Here is a 22,841-nt window from a genome sequence, read left to right on the forward strand (position 1 = left end):
GGATCAAAGGTGGAATGGGCCGAGGCTTGGATTTTAGAATTTTGGTCATTTTCCAGAACGGCTTAGCATAATCTGGGAGAGTGCGGATCTTATTCGAGAAGTCGTTATTTTGAGGTCCACCATTCTGGCCTTGATAATTTTTGTGATTCGATTGCAGCGTGCCTTAAGCTCAGGCAGTCCAGTACGCTGAAACTGCCTGCGAGTGACATTCCGCAATCGAATCAAATCTTTGGTGAGTGTATCGATGTTTAAGGAGTTGCTTACCTGCCGAGCCGTCGGTACGTGTTGCTCTCGGGCCGCCGTGATCGCCTCCTCGATAGCGCACAGCTGGCGGTCGATACTTTCCGGCGTCTCCGGACGCACCTCGTAGTCGACGGTGTTATCGACGCACTGCTGGAAACGCTGCCAGTTCACCCGATGGTAGTTTCACCGTAACTGCAGGTGCCGATTGACCGAGGAGCCAAGTTCCGCCACCACCGGATAGTGATCCGAACTGAGCTCCTGGTATACAACCGGCTGCGAGACGTGGTCACTCAGGTTTGTTACGTAGAGGTCGAGCGTTGCGTGGGCACCGGACCGACTCAGCCGAGTGGGGGAATCCGGGCTCAGGATCGTGTAGTGGCCTTCCTCCATGTCGTTGCTCCAGATGGTGCCGTTTCGATGGCCGCGACTGTTGCCCCAGGCTTGATGTTTGGCATTCAAGTCGCCGGCAATGATATACTGGCCTTGCCTCCGCGTCAGCTTGACGATGTCCTCCGAAGGGCAGCCGATGATCCATCGCCGGCTTTGGCTTGCGTTGGACAGTACGCCGCGATAAGCGCGATTGTGCCGACCGAAGTGGTGATTTCGACACCGATGGCCTCGATGACACTGAGCTGGAAGCTTGGAAGCAGACGACAGTTGATGTTGTAGCGAAGAGCGATGGCCACACCACCTCCCTGGTCGGCCGGTCGAGTCGCACGATGCGGAAGTCCGGGATGTTGATGTTCACCTCCGGTTTTAGGTGCGTTTCGGTGATGAACGCCACGTCTATTTCCTTCTCCTCAAGGAAATCCTTCAGCTCGATTGTTTTGCTCTTTAGCGAGCAAGCGTTCCAGTTGACCAGGCCCACCCTAGCAGCCATTTTCAATGATGAACATGCCAAGTGTGAAGACCTGGTCGAATCGGGTTTTGCAGCCGCGCAGTCGAGTGGCGAGCTGCGCGAAGATCGGCATCAGTTGCTCCGGAGAGTACAGCGGGGCAGATTCTTCCGGTGGGACGGCTTCGTTCTCCGACTGCCGACGGAACCCAGGAGGAGGAAGCGGGGGCCATTCGCTGGTGGATGGTGCCGACGATGCTGGAGCTTGGACCGATGCAGCTGCCGCTGCCAGTCGCTTGTGCGGCTGTAGCGGTGGGAGTATTGGAATCACACGACGGGGAGCCGGGATAACTGGAAAGTTCACCTCGTTGATTACAGGAACACGGTTCTTCTTCGGAATGGTCCTGGTGGAAGCCTTCTTCCGGATTTCCAGGAACTCGGCTCGCTTTGGGCAGCCCTTTGTGGTGGCCCGATGTTTGTCGCCACAGTTGGCGCACTTGGGATCGGCCACCTCCATTTTGTCGCACTCGTCAGTCGGATGGGGTTCGCCATACTTGTTGCAGCGCGGCTTCATGCGGCAGTTTCTGGTGCCGTGCCCGAAATTGAAGCAGTTGGTGCATTGCGTGACATCGCGGTGCACTGGCCGATATCGCTCCCAGTCAACGACGGTGTAATTTATAACGCCAACCAGCTTCAGGTCCTTCCAGGTAATGGAGCCGTGCTCCAAATGGATCAGGTAAACTTCTTTGCCTTGTCGTGACGAGCGATTTTGTGCACGGCTACTGGCTTCAGTCCGCAACTTTCAAGCTCTGCTTGAAGCTCTCCTCCTTCATGTTGTGGAGTCCTTGCAGCAAAGCCTTGAGCGGTTCCATGAGTGTAGTACTCATACTTGTGGACCTCGAGGAACTCTACGGCGGATTTGTGATGGTCCTTTTTGACCGGCATCACTTTGACGCCCTCGCTGCAGAGCTGAAAAGTACATTTCAGCCCCTTAGCGATCAGCTGGCGCACTTTTGGGCGTAAATCCGGCGGATCGCCCTTCACAAACACGGGCGGGCACTTCTCCTTCCGCTCCGGTTGTACCTGCGGCAGCTGCGATTGCTGCTTCTTCCTCTTTTTCGGCGGAATGTCGGCGTCATCAAGCGGCAACGGCGAGAACACGTTGCTCTGCAAAAGCTGCTTGGAGAGGTTACCCTCGCCTCCAAGAGCCATGCGCTTATACACTTTTCCCGCGACCGAATCGGCCACTGAGTCTCCCATGACGGGTCCGGGAGAAAATAACGCCAACGCGACTAAGCGAAAACGTAAACAGCGAAAGAACGAGAAAAAACACTTAGAAAAAATGCGCGAGCAAAAAACACGTCCGTACGTGTTGCTGTCTCGAACTGGAATGAGACTCGCACACGGCAGGCGCTGCTTCTTTTATACACAAAGAAAATCTTCCGGTAGACCCGAAGGCCCATGACATACCGCATTCTGATGTCCGTGTTAGGAATGCACGAGATTGGTTACATATGAAATTTTTACTGGCTTTGACAAGAATTGAAATTTTCAATAGCTTATGGTTAATAATCTTAAATTTCAATAAAATAGGCAAAATGGTGGAGAGTGTCCGAGTCGATTGATATATAAATCTTAAAAATCAATCGAAAGATAAAGACGTTAGTAACGTTCAAAATCTTCCCTTCCCGCGTAACGCTCTCGATTTCCAAAAAATCTAAATGACACCCGGTATAGTAAAGAAAGACGTAAGTCCTACGTCAAAATTGGATACATTTTTGGAAAATAGGATTTGAAAAAAGTAGAAGATTGTATCAAAGACACGACAGCAAATTGAACGTAGAATTATGTATAGTAAGATAGTGGAATTGTAATTCGATCATCAACATTTTGTGCATAGTTATGCCGAATGGGTAATAGCCGAAATGTAGGCAATTTACTGAAAAAGTAAAATTTCAACACTACTCAGCGAAATTATTTTTTTCAATAGTTAATTGCATTGAATCAATTGTTTTTTACTAGTTGTATGAATTCTTAGAAAGTTTGCTAATCGATTCATATCAAAATCTTAGGAAACCGTTGAAAAACGGCTGCGTTATTGGCTTTTACTTCCTGACCACTTTTCGTGGCGGTCCCAAATTAGAAACTTTGGAAGGACGTAATTCTATGTCAAAAATCCTGGGGTTGTATACAAGACACGACCGCTCGACGTAAACTACGTAAAACCAAATACAGTACAGTGAACAAATCATTCCGGTCTATATAGAAGAGAAGGATCCCACCGACACTAATACCCAGTTTCAGCAACCCCTCCCACTATGCAAGGGAGTAGGGACTCCACTGTCTAGAAGCTGGACCACCCCCTTCCTACACCCCAGTTCAATAATTGCCTAAAAGTAGGCAATTGCCATGGATTGGAACACGCTGTATAGAGGATGCATGATGCATGAAAGAAGCAGCAAAGTTAATTGGCTACATTAGGGATAATCATGTCTCCGTATTCATGGTCTGGTGGTGCTTGGAGCAGTTGTCACAAATTTGTTCGGGACTGGGACTGGGGCACGTATTACCGAACTCCCAGCATCGGTAGCGCCGTTCGGATAGTAGTTCCGAGTTTGGCATCGGGTCCATCCGAAGGTGATGTATTCCAGGATGACGATACCTGCGATTGTTAGTACTATGGCAGCAGTACCCGACTAGAAGAGCATAACAGAAACTGAACACAATTTTAACATATTGTGATATTTATAGCTTATTTTGATACAATTTTGTTCTTAGTAGTCATTATCTTTCAAATGTTGTAACAGGATTTTATCACAATATGATTGAAAAATGCTGAACACCGAATTGCCCAATAGTAGGCAATTAAAATAGATGTAGCAAAGTCTCCCAGCCATAGATATAACAATGCTAATATAATTTGAAAAGAATTTGGAATGTTGTTACTTCCATGTTCTTGAAAAATATTTATGTTCTGACGAAAACAAAAATTTCTGATTGTTGATCACAATATCGAAACCTATTACGACCTGTTAAAATTTCCAACTGTACAGAAGCAATACATTTTGTATCTGATTATTTCTAATCAAATATGTTATTTTTTTGATAAAATTTTAACAAAATTTGATAGTTTTTTGTTTTGATAGAAATTTTGATATTTTAACAACATCCTGCACCATGTTTCTAACAAATTTTAATATATTATAATATTAATATATTAAAGAGCTTATCTTGTGTTCGCTTTTTGATCCGGTAGTTCTCCCGGATTACCTGGTCACGCAGTTCGTTGAAAAGGTAGTCATCGGGAAGGTCCATCGCGTCGTAGCATGATGCTACGCATTTAACCACGTTCAGTCGGTAAGCTGTCTCATCGAGAGTAGTTTGGTGTACTGGGTTTTGGTTCGTACCTTGAGTACGTATGATGCGCCCTGATTCTCCTTGCTGGCGCCGTCGATGATCCCACCGAGGAAAGCTTCCACTGATCGGCGGAGGAGGAAGGGGTTTGCCGGTAGCAATTGATCGTTCGCATCTCGGAGCCTCAGCACTTAAAGCTGGCTTGCAGTATTCGTCACATTCATGTGAGCAGGGAGCCTGGGATCGGTGTACTCGAGTCGCTAATCTGGTGCCATCCTCGCTCCCCTCCCCTGAGTTCCCGTAGGCGATAGGAGTGGCCAGTGGCCATCTCCGTGTTACCGCACTCCGCCGCTAACCAACCGGCACGTGCGGATGAAACACGCTTGAATAGGAGATACGCGGCGTGCATGCGATGACGAGAGACGTAACGCGAAAGCAAACGAGCTAAATACTACGGGTCTCCACCAGGTGGTGAGAAAAAGCACTGGCCGAGATGTACTAACCGGATCACGAAGTTTTCCAATGTCCGCGGGCTGATTGGACCGGATCCGATCTTTGACGATTAAGCACTTCGCCCTGATTGCACTGTCCAGATTTCAAGCCCCGAGAGCAAAGGGAAGGTCACTCCACCGCACTGAAAAGCACGCGTCCTACTTTCCGAAAATCGGCGTCACCCGACGCGGTGCTCCGCAACCAGCGCTCCCCCCAATTCTTGAGCGGGGCTGGCCACGGGAACGGCTTCTATCGCACTTTTTCGATCGGAGCGTCACTTGACCAGCAGAAACTGCGCGTCACTTGCCGAATGACGTCACTCGCGTGGGAAACGTACTGAAGATCCAATTTACCTCCGGCGGTCGTGGCCGGGATCGCGCCGAAATTTCAGTAAATGAAGGTCTACTCCATTTAACTCGGTCCATGGCAGCATGTTGTCAGCCCCGCAGTCTTCGCACCTTCTTCCTTCCACCGGGTAATTGTCCGACAACTCGTACGATGGGTGGTTTTCTCACAGCTGATGCAACTCGTGATTCATTCGTCCCATCCATGTACCGTCTTCCACCTGGACCCCGCCATATCTATAGATAGTACGCAACACTTTCCTCTCGAAAACTCCAAGTTCGCGTTGATTCGAGCATTTTCCAGGGCTCGTGTACGTAGAGGACTACCGGTCTAATGAACGTTTTGTAGATAGCCGGTTTGGTACTGCGGCAAACTCTATTTGATAGGAGAGTTTTGCTGAGTCCAAAGTACGTACGATTTCCTGCCATGATGCGTTTCTGAATTTCTCTACTGGTATCATTATCGGCGGTTACCAGTGAGCCCAAGTACACGAACTCTTCAACCACCTCGATTTCGTCACCACCGATAGAAACTCCTCCATCCTCTCAAAGTTACGTGCCATGATATCTATTTTGTCGGAGAAACCAAATAACTGGACGGACTTCGTAAAAATCGTACCACTCTTGTCAATCCCTGCCGTTCGTATTACTCCCTCCAAAGCGCTGGTAAATAGCAGACACGAAAGACCATCATCTTGCCGTAACCCTCTGCGCGTTTCGAAGGGACTCGAGAATGCCCTTGAAACTAAAACTCGTGCATTAGCTGCCATAGCTGGTCCCGATCGATTGTATCATATGCGGCTTTGAAGTCAATAAATAGATGATGTTTGGGCACGTTGTTTTCGCGGCATTTCTGCAATTCCTGACGTATGGCGAACACCTGGTCTGTGGTTAACCCATAAATCCCGCCTGGTACTGCCCCACGAACTCTCTTGCAATTGGTGTTAGTCGGCGGCATAAAATTTGGGAGAGTACCTTGTAGGCGGCATTCAGCAATGTGATTGCGCGGTAGTTGCTACAATCTAGCTTATCGCCCTTTTTGTAGATGACACACACGACACCTTCCATCCACTCCTGCGTAAGGGTATGGGATAACACGCTTTTTCCTAACGAAACGAAACGAAACGAAATTTAAAGTGTCTATGTTGATTCGGATCGAAACGAAACGAAAAATAGATTTACTTTCGAGACTTCGAAACGATACGAAATCAAGATTCATTTAATTCGAAGTTTTTCAAAACGAAAAGAAATTTAATTTTTTTTCCGCGAATTTTTTTATTAAATTGGTTTTACATTATGTACACAATTCAGATTTCACTTTTTTGAAGTCAAATAACTGTTTTGCGACCAATAGAGTTATAATAACAGAGAGGCAGTCAGTGATAAATCACTGCATTTTCGCCGCATATACCAGGCAAGACCCCTGAATTTGTGCCGCTTTGAAAGGAATTCACCGTGGAGTGTGTGCTCCCGAATATGATCAATTTTATATCAGTTTTATATCAATAAGTATAAAAAATATAGAAATGGTGGGATTTTTCATAAACGGATTCAAATTTCGTTTAAAACCTTAGTTCACTTAAGAATAATGTAATTATGCTGAATCATACTTCATATTGTCTGGTCAGCGTGGTTTTATAGTATTGAGCTAAGTCAAAATTAGAAAATGAATACTTAAAAGAATCCTGTGCACCTTTTTAAAATGCACAATGGTATGTATTTCAGATTGAATTCCACAAATCCATAGTCTTATATACAATCAGCTCAACGAACTGAGCTATTTTCTGTGTGCCCTTGGCATATGAGAACAGCTGTAATGGTCAGTATGAGCTGAAAACAATCCTAAGTAAAGAACTTCCAGCAATTTTAATGACCTTTCAACCCGTTCTGTTTTTTTGTTGAAAATTCCATGCGAAGATCTAGAAATGCCCACAAATCTTCAATATTGCTTACATATTGTGCAAATAGTTCTCGGAGTTTCCAATTCATGGCCAATAACGATGCTGGTCATGTCCTTACAGTCAATTTAGGATTAGGAGTGGGAAATTAGTTTAACACTCATTGTTATAAAAGACCGAGGAATGCTCTGGTGAAGGTAGTAGTGAAGGTAATTAATGTGAAGCCCCTTGGTAAGCGACTAAATCTTTATTGTAAACGAAGATATTTTGAAAACAAGAAGACGGAAACTGTGTTTCAAATCAATCCAACGCAAGATCAATTTGCTTCGTTTAATAAGCTTCTACAATATGATCGACTCCGCAATAAATAATTTTGTGCTCGTCGATGCAGACATTAGTTTTATCATTTCGCGTTCTCCCACACTAGCTGGTTTTTTGATAACATAAAGTATGGTTTTAGTTTAAATTTGTTTCGAAATTCCGCGGAATTCCGTTAAATTTCGTTAGAAGCTATTTTTTTTCTAGCGAAATTTTAGTAATTTTACGAAACGAAACGAAATCAAGACATCAGATTTCGCCATGCTCAAATTCAGCGAAATTCCGCCGGAAGTCGTATGTCCTGCGCGCGTGATTCTAGGTTCATTACCAAACCGCCACCGTTGTCTGCCACATCGCCATTCAGGTGCTCTTCGTAGTGCTGCCGCCACCTTGGGATCACCTCACGCTCGTTTGTAAGAAGCATCCCGTTTATGTCCTTACACATATCGGGTTGTGGCACGTGGCCCTTACGTAAACGGTTTAACTTCTCATAGAACTTTCGTGCGTTATTAACGCGGTACAGTTGCTCCGTCTCTCCACGGTCTCGTTCTTCCTGCTGGTGCTTTTTCCTCCGAAAGCTCAAGTTTTGTCTGTTCCGCGCCCGTTTTTATCATGCCTCGTTCGCCCTCGTGCGGTGTTGCAGCAATCTCACCATGCTGCATTCTTCTCCTCAACTAACTGCTCACATTCGCCGTCATACCAGACGTTTCTCTGATCCGGGGGCACCGTGCCAAGTGCAGCGGTTGCGGTGGTCTGCGCGTAGTCTTGAACTAGTATACCGTCTTGTAGCCGCCCAATGTTTACCCGCAGCGGACGACTCCGACGCGTGTTATACACCGTCGAGAGTTTTGAGTGCAGACATACTGCAACGAGGTAGTGGTCGGATTCAATGTTCGTACTGCGGTAAGTGCGGACGTTCGTGATGTCGGAGAAGAATTTACCGTCGATTAGAACGTGGTCCATTTGGTTTTTCGTTACTTGATTAGGTGATTCCCATGTGACCTTTTGGCTATTCTTGCGAGGGAAGAAAGTGCTTCGGACTACCATTCCGCGGAAGGCTGCAAAGTTTTTTGCATCGTTGGCCGTTGTCGTTCGATGCGGTATGGAGACTATCCGGTCCAATGACCGGTCTATACATTTCCTCCCTTCCTACCTTAGCGTTCATATCACCGATGAAGATTTTGACGTCCCACCGTGGGCATCCATCGTATGTCTACTCCAGCTGTGCATAGAACGCTTCTTTCTCGTCGTCGGGTCTCCCTTCGTGTGGACTGTGCACGTTGATGATGCTATAGTTGAAGAATAGGCCTTTTATGCTCAGCTTGCACATCCTTGCGGTGATTGGCTGCCACCCAATCACGCGTTGGCGCATCTTTCCCAGCACTATGAAGCCGGTTCCCAGCTCGTTAGTGGTGCCACAGCGTTGGTAGAAGGTAGCCGCGCGATGCCCGCTTTTCCACACTTTCTGTCCAAATCGCCTGCAGTGCTACGAGGTCGAAGTTGCGGAGATGTAATTCATCGTACATCATCTTGTCGCAACCTGCGAAACCTAGCGACATGCAGTTCCATGTTCCAAGCTTCCGATCGTGATCCTTTATTTGTCGCCTAGGTCGTTGCTGATTGTATCGAGTCGTATTGTCTTCTATGTCGTTTGCAATGATTGCATTGAAAGACGGCTTATTGAGCCTGCGCATAACCCATACTTAGGACCTCGTCGTGGCAGGTCTGTTTAGCGTCCCTCCTAATACCAGGACTTGGGCTTGTACGCTTTATGTGCAGTGTTGGTAAAAACACAAATTCTCAAAGCTCATCCACGATTCAAAACAAGCGCGAGGCAAACCTCACCCGACTCAAGGTCCAGAGAATCGTCCATGATTCGACTCGCGATTTGCATCATTGCGTAATTTTTACGTGTTCTTAAGTCAATAGTTTCGTAGTGTTGACTGTTAAGGCACTATAAACCGTAATCAATCCGATGATGACGATGATTTTATTCGAATCTGCACTAATACTAATAAAGTTTTGAACTAAATTCAATATTTTGGGGCTATTTGGTGACTTACCTCAATCATTGCATATTCATTACATTTTTATATTAATTTTTCACTTATCCAAACTAACAATTACTGAGGAATTGCTGGAAAAACGCTGAAAACTGCTTTTTTCCTAGACCGATATTCGCATTTTAATCGAACGCATACTAACACCGAACGTTCGGAGCAAACACATACACACGCACTTGATTTTTCATTTGATCTTTTCCCACTGTTTCCTAGATTTAATCACTCCTTAAACATATTCACTAACTGAGTTTCACCTTTTTCTTCAACCTTGACTACCGATTAATTCACTTCACGTCCAAAAACTGTCGAAAACTGCTTTCCAAAAATCGAAGTGAGAGACATATTTGACGACTGTATTGTAAATGCAATAAAGACTCAAATTCACTAGCGCAATACGTGAAATGGTGAGAACAAAATCTACGCGATGCAACTTCATTCAATCCGAACAATACAACGTATACGCCAGCCACGTCCACGCCAACACGCAAACAAAGGTGTGCATACACAAGAACATAATCATCTCTTCACCGTTGCCAGATTTATTTATTGGAAAAAATCATTGCTGTTTGTCGGATTGAACAAATAAACCAGAAATAAATAGTTACACATGTTATGTAAGCTACTGTTACATTCCAAGTGGTGTATACAAAAATTTTAACCGGTAAATACCCATATATTTGATACACCGTGAACATGTGTTATGATATAACACCCACCTCAGTTGTAAACACAATTTATTTATCGCTGCTGCACTTTTCCGTACCAATTGCCTCACTATTACAAACAAGCGATACAGTCATTAATTTTCAAAACATTGCAAAACATTGTCCCCAATGGGACATTGGGGCAAAACTAGCTTAATAACTACATACAGAAGTGTCTCACGTTTATAAAACATGTCTCACTGAATTTCTTGGAAAATTCGCTTTTGAGTAAGCCCTCAATCTTATCTGTGAGTCGCTCGTGAGAAAAGTTATCTTGTTTTGTATAAAAAATTACATTATATGAGCTGTATGACCCCTAAATCCCCTATAATTCAATATTTTTAATGAATTATATGATTATTTGTTATTTTCGTTATATAATTGGAAAATATCAATTAAATTAACATTACTACATCATTTCCTTGCTCAGAATCATTGAGCTATATTGTTTCATAGGGGAATTTGGGCAAAAAGGTAAGAAAAAAGAGTATCTCCCATCACCTCCTATCTATGATCACATCAAGACTCATAACATATGACTATTCTTGTCTAGTTGTGCTATCGGGTATGGCTTGGAAATGTTTGGCATCGGTGCTATTCAAAAGTTTTTAAAAATCGTTTTTTACTCATTAAATAACCAAATAAAACATTTGTGAAACGATTTACTTCATTAATTTTTGTTCGGCAAACATTTGTCAATATCTGTTCAACACTTTGAAACAATAATATCAACACTTATCTGTAAATATTATTATTTTTTACAGAATACATGAAAATTGCACATACAATACACTTTGATGCTTATTTGACCCCAAAATCCCTAAATTTCCAACTTTTACCAACAAAATACATTTAGTGCCCTTCTGTGGATCCACAGTGAAGAGATAAACACAATTTTAGCTCAATGTCTTAAAGATAAAATGACAAATAGTTTGGAAACTCGCGATATATGGGGCATTAGGGCAAAACGAGCTCGCTAACTACATACAGAAGCGTTCCACGTCCATGAAACAGCACTTACTGAATTCTTTGCAAAATTATCTTTCGAATAAGCTCTTGATCTCTTCTGTAAGTTGTTCGTGAAGAAAGTTATCAATTTTTTCCACCTTTGGAATCGGATTTCCCCATTGTGCATTGTGATGGAGTCTTGAGCCTTAACATCTCTCGGTTGAGAGGCCCAAATTTGGCGTAATTTGTTCGGGAGTGGTTGGCTAAAAAAGAATGTTCTATGTCGAAGTAGCCGAGAAGGTATGTAAAAATGTAATTTCGATAAAATTTCAGTTGAACCAACACGTTGAGAAACTATATCGTTAACAAATGAAACCGTTGCCGATTCTCGACGCTCCTTCAATGTTTGTATGTTTATAAGCATACAACGTGCTTCATACGCCAGGAGAAATGACAAAAAAGAAAAAAATAGAATCACGGAAAAATTTCCACAGCGAGATATGGGATGCAATTATGTAAACATTTTTTTTAAATTTCAAAATGATATGTATTTGAAAATAATTTGAAGCACCGGGTTAGACTTTTGATTATCAACATTGTACATATATGTTCTGTTCTGATGTGACTGTTCATGATAATAAATATTTTTCTCGAATTAATCCTGGAAAAAGTAAAATTTTTGATGTTTATTGAATTTCTAATCTCGTGTAATACACCTTTTTCAAAAATAAATCAGCTTGTAATTTTTTAAATTATTTTGAATTGCGTTGTCTATACCTTGCCGTAGTCAATTTTAGTGATTCTACTTTTTCTCTGATGACAGCATTCATCCGGTTCTCCTAGCCCATAAGATGGAAGAGGAAATGACGTCCAACCTAATTTACGAAGAGCGTATAATAGAAATTGTTTTTGTACTGATTCAATCAATAACACTTCTTCTTCTTCTTATTGGCATTACATCCCCACACTGGGACAGAGCCGCCTCGCAGCTTAGTGTTCATTAAGCACGTCCACAGTTATTAGCTGCGAGGTTTCTAAGCCAGGTTACCATTTTTGCATTCGTATTATCATGAAGCTAGCACGATGATACTTTTATGCCCAGGGATGTCCAGACAATTTTCAATTCGGTCTCAGCATGGTCTTGCTTTGTAGCCGCGCGTCTTACCGCACGGCTATAAGGAGGAGCCAATCAATAACTGTACTACAATACGCAAATATAGCCTCTAGATCACTTTTCACTTCAACTATTATAGCTCCTTTTGACATTCACTAGCATTGCCACGAGCTTCAACGATTCACCGCCTTTTCCGCCGGACGAAATCGGACCACACGCCACACCAAATGTAACTTCTTCGGTCCAGTACTCTTTTCTTCGCACATGTCTGCGTTTCCTTCGTTTGTAAATGTCCGCAACCGCACCAGATCTGTCCGCTGCTTATCCCCTCTAAGTTCATTGCTGACTTGGATTTTGAATCCGTTTTCCACTGATACAACTTTCACCACACTACTAAGTAGGTACTTCACATTTGCACGCATTATTTTTCTCGTATTTATCTCAATATTTTTCACGTCGTCACTAAAAATTCTTTCGGATAGGTTTCACTAACATGACACTACGTTGGTTATCATCAAATTCACTTTTAAACACTTTTTATGAATGTTTTGTTGTTATTATTGATCTGGTTGGTCTGTTTCGTTTGTTTCTATCTCACTTCGAATATTCGTCGATCAAAAGGTGGTCAAACCGAACTGTCGAACACAAGTTAGCCCGAACACAATCTTATAATTATGAGACAGTTGTCAAAGAACGATTTTATTATTGTTTCATTCATACGATGCAGAACTAAAATAACAATAATATTCAATTGAAAAAAAGTAGTGACTCATCGAAGAGACAATCATTTTGAACCATGTAACAACAATGTCCATGTTGTTCTATGCAACCATTTTTCAACAACCACCATGCGTCCCCTTTTCACCGACGAAAAAGGATCAACATTTCACCACCGCACAAGAACCGTACAGTTTCCTACGAAAAGTTCCAGGTGGTTTCTTTTGTTATATTTATCAAAGATTACATCGAGAAAATTAAAAGGATTTTTAAGCCGTTCGATATTTCTCTATATTTTCGGCAGAAATTCCATTTCCTTCCTTTTGAAATTTTAATGAACATCCTATTTAAAGGATATTCCATTGAAACGGTCAAAACACATTCTTTTAGAAGTACAAACAGTTTTCCCGAGGAAATTCAAACTAGTTTTGAATGGGAATTCAAAGTAATTTCCGATGGACAGTCAAACTAATTATCTGTTTTTAATTTTTCAAAAAAAAAAAGATTATCGTTGAAACTTTGAATATTTTACGTGTAAATTGCACTGAATTGTCGCTGATGTGTCGCATAGCGTCACCTTGTTGCGTCTACATTGCCAGTAGCATTAGGTTACCCTGAACAATGTGACTCAATCCGTTATCAAACACGCTAAGCCTGACCTACTCAAATCCGACTTTTTTGCGTTAAAAATAAGGTAACTTAAAATTTGAGCAAAGGATACTAATTCAATAAAATGGTGATTTCGTGACAGTAAACAATGATCTTCCATCTTGTACTTTTAAATGACTGATGACTAAATTTTACATATCTATCTGAGTATATTTTACGGTAAACATATTTCTAATTTTAGCTCAAACATCATTTTATTAAAGTACAGTTAAACCTCCATGAGTCGATGTTCTATGACTCGATATCGACTCATGGAAGCAAATTATGCCATATTAAAAAATATTTTCTGGGCTATTGTGATGGTCCCTTCAAACAGCTTCCCGAGGATTTTCTATTCCACATCTCGATATTTCCATGAGTCGATGGTCCCTTCAATATCGACTCATGGAGGTTTGACTGTATTATCTTTTACTCAGTTTTTGGATTATCCCATTTTGAACAAAACTGAATGATATTCGACGCAATTTTGCGTAGGTCAGACTTAGAGTGAGTCGATCTGTCATTTATGTCACATGTAACCGTGTGATCAGAGCGGAAAGCGTGTGCTGCAGTGCTAATTTGACCGCCCGATAGTCGAACAGAGCATAGCAAACTGAAACGCTAAAACATTACCGTAGGTCGGTGAGTCACCCACAATGTAGGTAGCTTCCACTTGTTCGATCCATTTCGTGGACGAACATACACAAAAAACTAAATCGACCTGATCGTGACCCAATTGCGGATCTCCGATCGTTTTTAAGCACCATTGCTATCTGAATTGCGTGACGAATTGCGTTTGAAATATAAATCAATTCAGAAGGTCATTTTTTTCGTTATTTGCATATCTATAGTGCAGTATCCACCATAACTATGGGGTCATACACTTATTACGTAAGCAATTTTTCTGGATTTTTCGACCCCTCGTCCCCCCATGTAAGATTTTTTTCATACAAATATTTTTTTATTTATATGGAGCGTAAGATATTGACCTAACCCCCCACCCCCACCCCCCACCGTGCTTACGTAATATGTGTACGGCCCCTATGCATCGGTCACTTATAATAATGATGGCTAACAAAAACACTAAATAGTCACTACCACTTGCTGATTTTTTCTCAAGTGTATCAAATAGGTGGTGAATTGCTAAAGGTGGTGGAATAACAAGCCTATTCTGAGATATAATTAGATTTGAAGAGAGTGACATTGGTTCACATTGAAGCTCTCAGACTGAAATATATTTAACAATCATGGTATTAATGTATGTAGCAGCGTAACACCTCCTCTGCATATTATATTTGAAGTGTAATTTGGTGATGAAATAAAATTCACGTAATTCAATAATTCAAAATCGCTGATTACTTCATTGAGAACAGTAATGTTGAGAGGCAATGCAAAATTCTTCACCTGCTGCATCTATGCAATACCTACACTTTGTTCAAATTGCCAACACGCTTTTAGACAGGCGAGGGTTCGTTTCTTCTGCTAAAGAGAGCAAGTCTCTCTGTTGTAGCGGCTCGGCATGCGACACGTCGTATCTGTATTATAGACTACATAAAGGCGAATGACTTCGTGCACACAAGAGCAAAAATGTTGCATCAAATAAACCGTTGTGTTGCATCCGCACAAGCGTCACACGCTAACTTTCACCTACTCACCACAACTGAGTAAAATTATTATTCACTTTTTGTTAACTCAAGTTTTGAATTGTCCTACTTTTTACAAAAAAACGAGTAAATTTTTTTTGGGAAAGAAAAAAAAACCGCAATGAAATTTATATCAGTTGGTGAGTAGATGAAAGGTAGCGCGTCTATAAAAAATACAAATTAAAATACAAAAATGTAGAACACTATTTAAAAAATAACTATTATATCAACTAAGCTACTGTAGGTACACCTTGAACTGGTAATCAGCGAATAACGTTTTATTTACATTCTTTCCAATGTTTCAGAGGAGATCATCAAGAAGCGGAAAACGGAACTGATCACCACCCGGCAGATCGAAACGCGCGTCCAGCGGCAGCTCAAGTTCGAGGATGGCAAAGTTATCGAAGATTCCGGCCCGATCGTGTCCACCAACACCACCGAGGATACCGACCGGCAGGAAACGGTTCAAACAGAGGTAACGCAATCTATATATATAAAAATCAATCTATGTATGTATGTTCGCTAACTACTTCTGAACCACTTGGCCGAATTCAACCAAATTTGGTACACACGTTCTCTATCCTCAGGGGAAGTTGACAAAGGGGGTGGGAGGGTCATTTAGAAAAGGGGGAGGGGTTTTGTTTAGAAAACGAACAATTATGTGTAACTTGCATCTCCTAGGGCCGATTTCAATCAAATTTTGTACACATATTCAATATAAGGAGACAACCATATGAGAGTGTAATCTTTGAAAGGGGGAGGGTCTGGAGGGAGGGTATGGTTCAGAAAACGGGTAATTCAGAGTAAATTCTGAACCCCTGCACCGATTTCAACCAAATTTGATACAAACATTCTCTACCCTAAACAAAAAGATAACAAAGGGTGGGGCGGTCATTGTAAAAAAGGAGGGTATGGGGAGGGGTTGTCTTTATAAAACGAGCAATTCAGTGTAACTCCCAACCCCAGTACCCATATCAACCAAATTTTGTACACATATTCACTAAGAGTAGTCGATCATATGGAAGTGTAATTTGGTAAAGAGGGAGGGGGCTGGGGAGGGGTATTGTTCAGAAAACAAGCAATTCAGTGTATCTTTTGAACCCCTGGACCGATTTCATCCAAATTTGGTACACACATTCTCTATCCTAAGGAGAAAATAACAAAGGGTGGTATGATCATTGGGAAAAAGGGATGGTAAGGGGAAGGGTTGTATTTAGAAAAGAGCAATTCAGTGTAACACCTAACTCCCAGGACCGATTTCAACCAAAATTGGTGTACATTTTCTATCCCAAGGAGAAGATAACAAAGGAGGTGGGAGGGTCATTGGGGAAAAAGGGAAGTTATGGGGAAGGGTTGTCTTTAAAAAAATGAGCAATTCAGTGTAACTCCCAGGATAAATTACAACCAGATTTGGTACACTTATTCTCTATTTTGGAAGATGTTTATTGAAAAGGTAGAAGGGCCAAACAAATATATAAAAATAGATTGATACAAAGGAACAATTCTATGAGCGGTAGATCTACCTCTGTGGGTTTTGTGCTACAGCATTGGACATTTTAATTGAATAATTTACTTTTCAGTCCCTAGCAAAGCCGAATACATATAGCTATTAGCTATCTATATATCTCGGATACTTATTCAACGTATGTGACGTATGTGATTTTGTAAACAAAAATTTAAACGTTGATTTCTGCAATCTGATAGCACTCCCACGCAAACCATCGCCACATACAGGTAGGGGAGGTTTCGGCTACATGTTCGTTGTGTTGGTTTGCGTAGGAGTGCCATCATATTTGACAAATCGACGTATGCATCTTTGTTTACAAAATCACATACGTCCTTTTGAATAAGTACCCGAGATATATAAAACTCAATGTTTGTATGTTTGTGTGTATGCTCCAGCCTAACTTCTGAACCCATTATTGTATTGTTTAGTTATCGATCAATTTAACCATTTATCGAAATTATGGTTGCCCAGTGACAAGCAATGATTAATGTGTTTCCTTCTGGATGGTGAATGTGATCCCTTCTTTAAAATAGACGTTTGCCCGGAATAAGGCATCGGTGGATGTTTTCCTTCTTTAGAAATAAACGTTTGCCCGGAATATGGCGATTATGGGTTTGCTCCCTTCTTCAAAACCAGTCAATGTTTTCAAATGAAATCTGCCTTCTTCTGATCAAATGATGAAGTATCGATAAGAAAACGCAATTATCCTGTTGACCAATTGGTTTATTCATTTTCCGATTGTGAAAAAAAAACTGCGAATCAAACTGGCAATTCCGAGCAAGGCCGGGTACATAAAGCTAGTATGTTCATAAAAGTTATTGACAGACAGCAAGGCAATATAAAAACATAATTTCTTAAATTTTCCACTTGTCATGATATCGTCGCAAGCAAAAGTACAACGTATAACAGTTAACCAGGGTTCGTACTTTTCGTTTCGATGAGACGAAATCAAGCGATTTTCGGGTCGGAGGAGAATCTTTTTTCGGAGTTTGTAGTGAAAAACATCTCTCTCCCATCCCTCTTTTCTCTAGAGCGAACCTAGAAGATAAACGAAAATCGTGCCTACTTGATAAATTTCTTTTTTCGTTTCATCACTTTTACGCCTCACTCACTTTTCGCGAAAATTTTCGTTAAGCAATTACAAAAATTTTATGACCGCAACGGGATTCGAACCTAGAACATTAACAAAAATGGCGACTGGATGCAGTCACTATACTGCCGTTGGACGCATAAATGTCACATGTTACATTTTAACATTTTTGAGGTTTTGATGTCTAACGTCATAATTTGATACGTGTTTTTGAAATATTTTGTCAAAACACAGGTTTTATTCTAGAAAACTCGAAAAAAATCTGAAGTCAATTTGTCACATTCGAACAAATGGACGCATACTTGTCACACCGGGATAAATGGACGCATATTTGTCACACTAAAAAAAGAGATATAACAATCACATAAAAAGACACATAGCACTGCGTGATGTTTCCTGAGGTCCGTCCATAAAATATACCATGCTTTTAGGGTCATCTACAATCCACGTAAATATTTTAGAAGGGTGGCTGGTAAGTATGCAAGGTCTTTCCCTACTTTCAGAATATATGGACGGTTGTCCATGAAAGAAGAGGGGAGGTATTATATTGTCCAGAACCTCTTCAAATATAACGTGAATAAGAGAATGAAACTGTGACATAATTAAAATATTAAAGGACCATAAAAATGTGATAAAGGGGAACCCTTTAGCAAACCCGTTTTTTTTCTGTAAAACTCAATTATTGTGACATGTTATGGCGATAAAATTTATTCAAAGTATGAAACAAGAACAAAAATTAATCAGGACCTTCTTGCTTCGTCGGACGATCAATGAAAAACGATTTTTCCTCTTCGGTAACAACAGGTTGAACCACTTTCATTAAAGAAGTTTTCTTTTCTCCTTCAATTCCTTGAGGAGCATTTTGCCAACGTACATTTGTATCAAATCAAAAGAGGATGAATCCTTTATAACCAACATTAATTCCTTCTTGGAAAACAACTAGCAGTATTTAAGGTCTTTACTGTTGATATTGTTTGCGTATCCAAGTTCAAAACGACTTTTTTTTTCAAACACCACTTTTCGCATGGAATCCACGTACGGGCGTGGCTTGCAGTGGTTTATCGCATACTCCAAAACGGTGAGCATTGAAGAAGTCAGTTGCTTGCATATGAAGTACGTCAACATTGTTCTTTGCATTGCCAACCATAGACTTGAAGTTTTCATAACTGACGACACGTTCATGGCGCATTTTGGAATCAAACGCCGCATGGAAAAGGTCAGCGGCCTTTAACGTATGCCCCGATTCAAAGTTCAATTGACTTCAAGTCAGCGTACTTCATATTAACTTTGAAGAACACTAGCGTGCACAGCGATCATATGAAGGGGGGGCACGGAATGACAAAGGTGCATAATAGTCCAAAGTGGTGGCGTGGTGCGAGGTGCGAAAGGTGCATAATGCAATAAAAGGTATCTGGTAATAATAGCTTATCAGATGGTGTAAAAATGATCACACAGAATAAGGTGCAAGGAGATATTGATGAAAGAAAGAGATTTTAGAACAAATCACCCCACCGCCAGAGTGTTCTGTTTAGTTTCACAATAATATTAAGGTGGTAAACTCAATCTACCTTGCTAAATATGTACAAAAACACCTTGCAAAATACCACCTGAAATGTGAAGCAGCAAAAGTTGGACCGAGGTGAATGCATCGAAGACTAAGTATATGCTAGTGAGCAAAACCGAGTGCGACAGGGCTCGTCTGAGAAACAGTGTTACGATAGAGGTGGTCTTCTTCTTTGGCGGTATGCAGAAAGGTGTGTGGCGGGAAAGTATGAACCACGAGCATGATCAACTCTACGGCGAACCCAGGGAAGGGTACGATGGGCAGGACATGTTGCAAGAATGCCAGACAGCAACCCTGCAAAGGTGGTGTTTTCGACCAACCCGGCAGGTACTTGAAGGCGTAGAACGCAGCGAGCGAGGTGGGCTGACTAGGTGCAGAACGGCTTGCCAAGCGTGGGGCGCAACCGTGGCCTCGAACCGTGTACCCAATTCTCCGCGAGCGGTAATGGCCGCAAGCTTGCCTGTGGGCTAGTCTCTGGAGAAACTTACATTTTTTTATTAGACACTTTTTCGCGCAGTCTTTTGTACATGCTAAGGTTTTTTTTATAATTGGTTTTGCTCCGTTACACTTTTTGTATTAAACCTTTAAAATTTTATATAGATCGCCACGCTGCTCGGAACACTAACCCCCCTCGCTCCCACTTAGAAGCGTGACGTACTTTGTGGATGATGCCTATTTCTTTTTCTGCAGCTTTATAATCAGACTAGAGCGTGCTACACAAATTTTCACGGGATATGGTTTATAATTTTCACGGGTAATCTTAATCTTTTTATTTTAATCAGGAAATGCTTTATTGGGATTCTTTTATATTCACACAAGCAAAACCACAATAGTACTTCTTTGACTTTCTAAGGAAAATTATTTTTCATTATATTTCACGATTTTTTTCTGAATTTCCACGAAAATACTTCTCTGCACGCAGCACTTTCTTACTTGAATTTTCACTGAAAATGAGACTGAAGAAGTAATTCTACTAAAACTCCACGGGATTTTTCTCAAGTTGTCGAGGTAAATTATAACATTTTCAAAGAAAGTTCAAAATGCTCAACATTCTAATCAAGCAAAGGAAATTCTAATCAAATTCGTAAGAAACTTGTTCTGAACTTCACCGGATGTTCTCCAGACATTTTTTTTAGATATTTTCATGAGCATTTTTTTCGATTTTTCACACGAAACTTCGATTTTTAACGATTAATTTGTATTTATTTTCTAGTATTTGTTTTAACAATAATTTTACATTATAAGTTGTTGACCACATGGCCCTTGATCTTAAGAATTATTAATTTCTTTATATAATTAAAGTGTTCGCACCGGGGAAGTTAATCCTACATAGTAGCCTGAGCAAGGATTTGTTTAATGAAAAAAAGACTTAAAACTAAATTTGATATTCTAACTATTCTATATACAGTACGATAAAATTTGATAACCTTATTTGATACGAGCGCCCTAATTGCATCTTGGTCAGAGGAAAAGCAACAGACCCTAAACTTTGCTCACCAAAGCGATCTTGCAATGTTTTAATCTCGGTCAGACGGTGGACCTCAGATGTTCTTTTCCTGGTGAGGTGTTCATGCAGGGTTGTTAATAGATAAATTATCATCGTTAATTTAACGTCCACTACGATGACGATAACGGTTGTACGATAATGCTTCGTTGGCGATAAAGTGAACGTTAATTCAACGTTATCGTTATCGTGTATTCGTTGATTTATCTATAATTATCGAGTTAACGGTAACATGTACTACAGTTATTTTTAGAATTGCTTCGCCTCAAAATATTCAGTGATATCCTTAAATCATGGGGTTAAATTGGTAAGAAGAACTTCAAGAGAAATACTTCCGGAGAGAATTTCGGAGCAATATCCGCAGGAATTTTTCGAGGAACTTCGGATGAATTTCTCGAAGAACTGCCGAAGGAAATTTTAGAGGAATTTCCATGGGGATTCTCAGATGAACTTCTGGGGGAATTCTTAGATGAACCTTTGAAAGAATTCCAAGAGAAACTTCCGTATGAATTTCCTGAAGAACTTCAATAGAATATATCGAAGGATCTTTCGGAGGGATTTTCGTTGTAATTTCCTTAGAAATTTCGGAGGAATTCCCAGAGGAAATTTTGTACGAATTTTCAGGGTGGAATTTCTGAAGGAATTCCCAAAGGAATTTTCAAAGGAATTCCAAGAAGAACAAAAGAATTCCAAGAGGAGTCCGGAACAGCTTCCATGGGAATATCATGAAGAGCTTCTGGAGAAATTATAGGGGAATTTTACGGATGAATTCACGTAAGAACCTTTGGAGGTATTCCTAAGCGAACTTTCGTAGAGCTTCCCAGAGGAACTTCTGGATAATCTTCTGTAGGCATTTGCTTAAGAACTTCCAAAGGAATTTTTGAATGAATTTCCTAAAGTATGTCCGGAAGAATTACCGGAGGAACTTCCGGATGAATTTCTGGAGGAATTTCCTGAAGAGCACCCGATGAAATTTGCTAAAGAACTTCTGGAGTCATTTGTTGAGGAACTTTCGAAGAAGTTCCCAGAGGAGCATTTAACGGAGGAATACTGCTGAAATTTCTGGATGAATTCCCTAAAGAATTCTTTGAGGAACTTCCGAAGGAAGTCCCGGAGGAGCTACTTGAAGGATTTCCAGAATAACTTCCAGAAGAATTGCCAGAATAACGTCCAAGAAGTTCTAAGACGAACTTCCAGAAGAATTCCCAGATGAAATTTTAAGGGAATTCCTAGAGGAACTGTCGGAGGAATTCCCAGAGGGACTATCAATGGAATTCTTAGAGGAACTTCCGGAAAATGCCAAGAGGAGGGGCTTCGGTAGGGATTCCCTGAAGAACTTAAAAATTCTCAATTCTCTGAGCAACTTCCGTAGAGATTTTCGTAGAATCTTCCGGAGGATTGTCTAGAGGAACTTCCCGAAGAATTCTTGGAGGAACTTCCGCAGGAATTTCTAAAAAAAAACTTCCAGAAGAATTCTAGAGACATTCCCAGAGGAAATTCCGTTGGAATTCCGAGCGGAATTTCCGGAGCAATCCACAGAGGAACTTCTAGAGGAATGCCTGGAGTAAATTCCGGAAGCTTTCAAATGAATTATTATAGAAATTCCCTGAAGAACTTCAAGAAATTTTCGGAGCAACTTCCAGAAGTTTTATTGGAAGAACTTCCTAAGGATCTACCGAGGGAATTTCTTGAGGAATTTTTGAAGAATTTTTTTTTAAACTTCCAGAGGAATTCCCGGAGGTATTCTTGAGAAAATTCCAGATAAACTTCCGGTGGAATTACCGGAGTAACTTCCATAGGCATTCCCGAAGGAACTTTTGAAAGAGTTTCTGGAGGAATTTCCAGACGAACTACT

At 41.2% G+C, this 22,841-nt stretch overlaps 1 protein-coding gene across 3 annotated transcripts in view; it reads left to right on the forward strand.

Moving 5' to 3' along the window:
• Positions 1-22,841, forward strand: part of LOC134206528 (uncharacterized) — a 565,921-nt gene that overhangs the window by 198,313 nt on the left and 344,767 nt on the right. For all 3 annotated transcript variants that reach the window (XM_062682251.1, XM_062682252.1, XM_062682250.1), the window contains one exon: positions 15,627-15,796. In XM_062682251.1, coding sequence (XP_062538235.1) covers positions 15,627-15,796 — 170 coding nt within the window. The remainder of the gene's footprint in view (positions 1-15,626; positions 15,797-22,841) is intronic.

Source organism: Armigeres subalbatus, chromosome 1 (genome assembly GCF_024139115.2).
Source record: "Armigeres subalbatus isolate Guangzhou_Male chromosome 1, GZ_Asu_2, whole genome shotgun sequence".
NCBI classification, from domain to species: Eukaryota; Metazoa; Arthropoda; class Insecta; order Diptera; family Culicidae; genus Armigeres; species Armigeres subalbatus.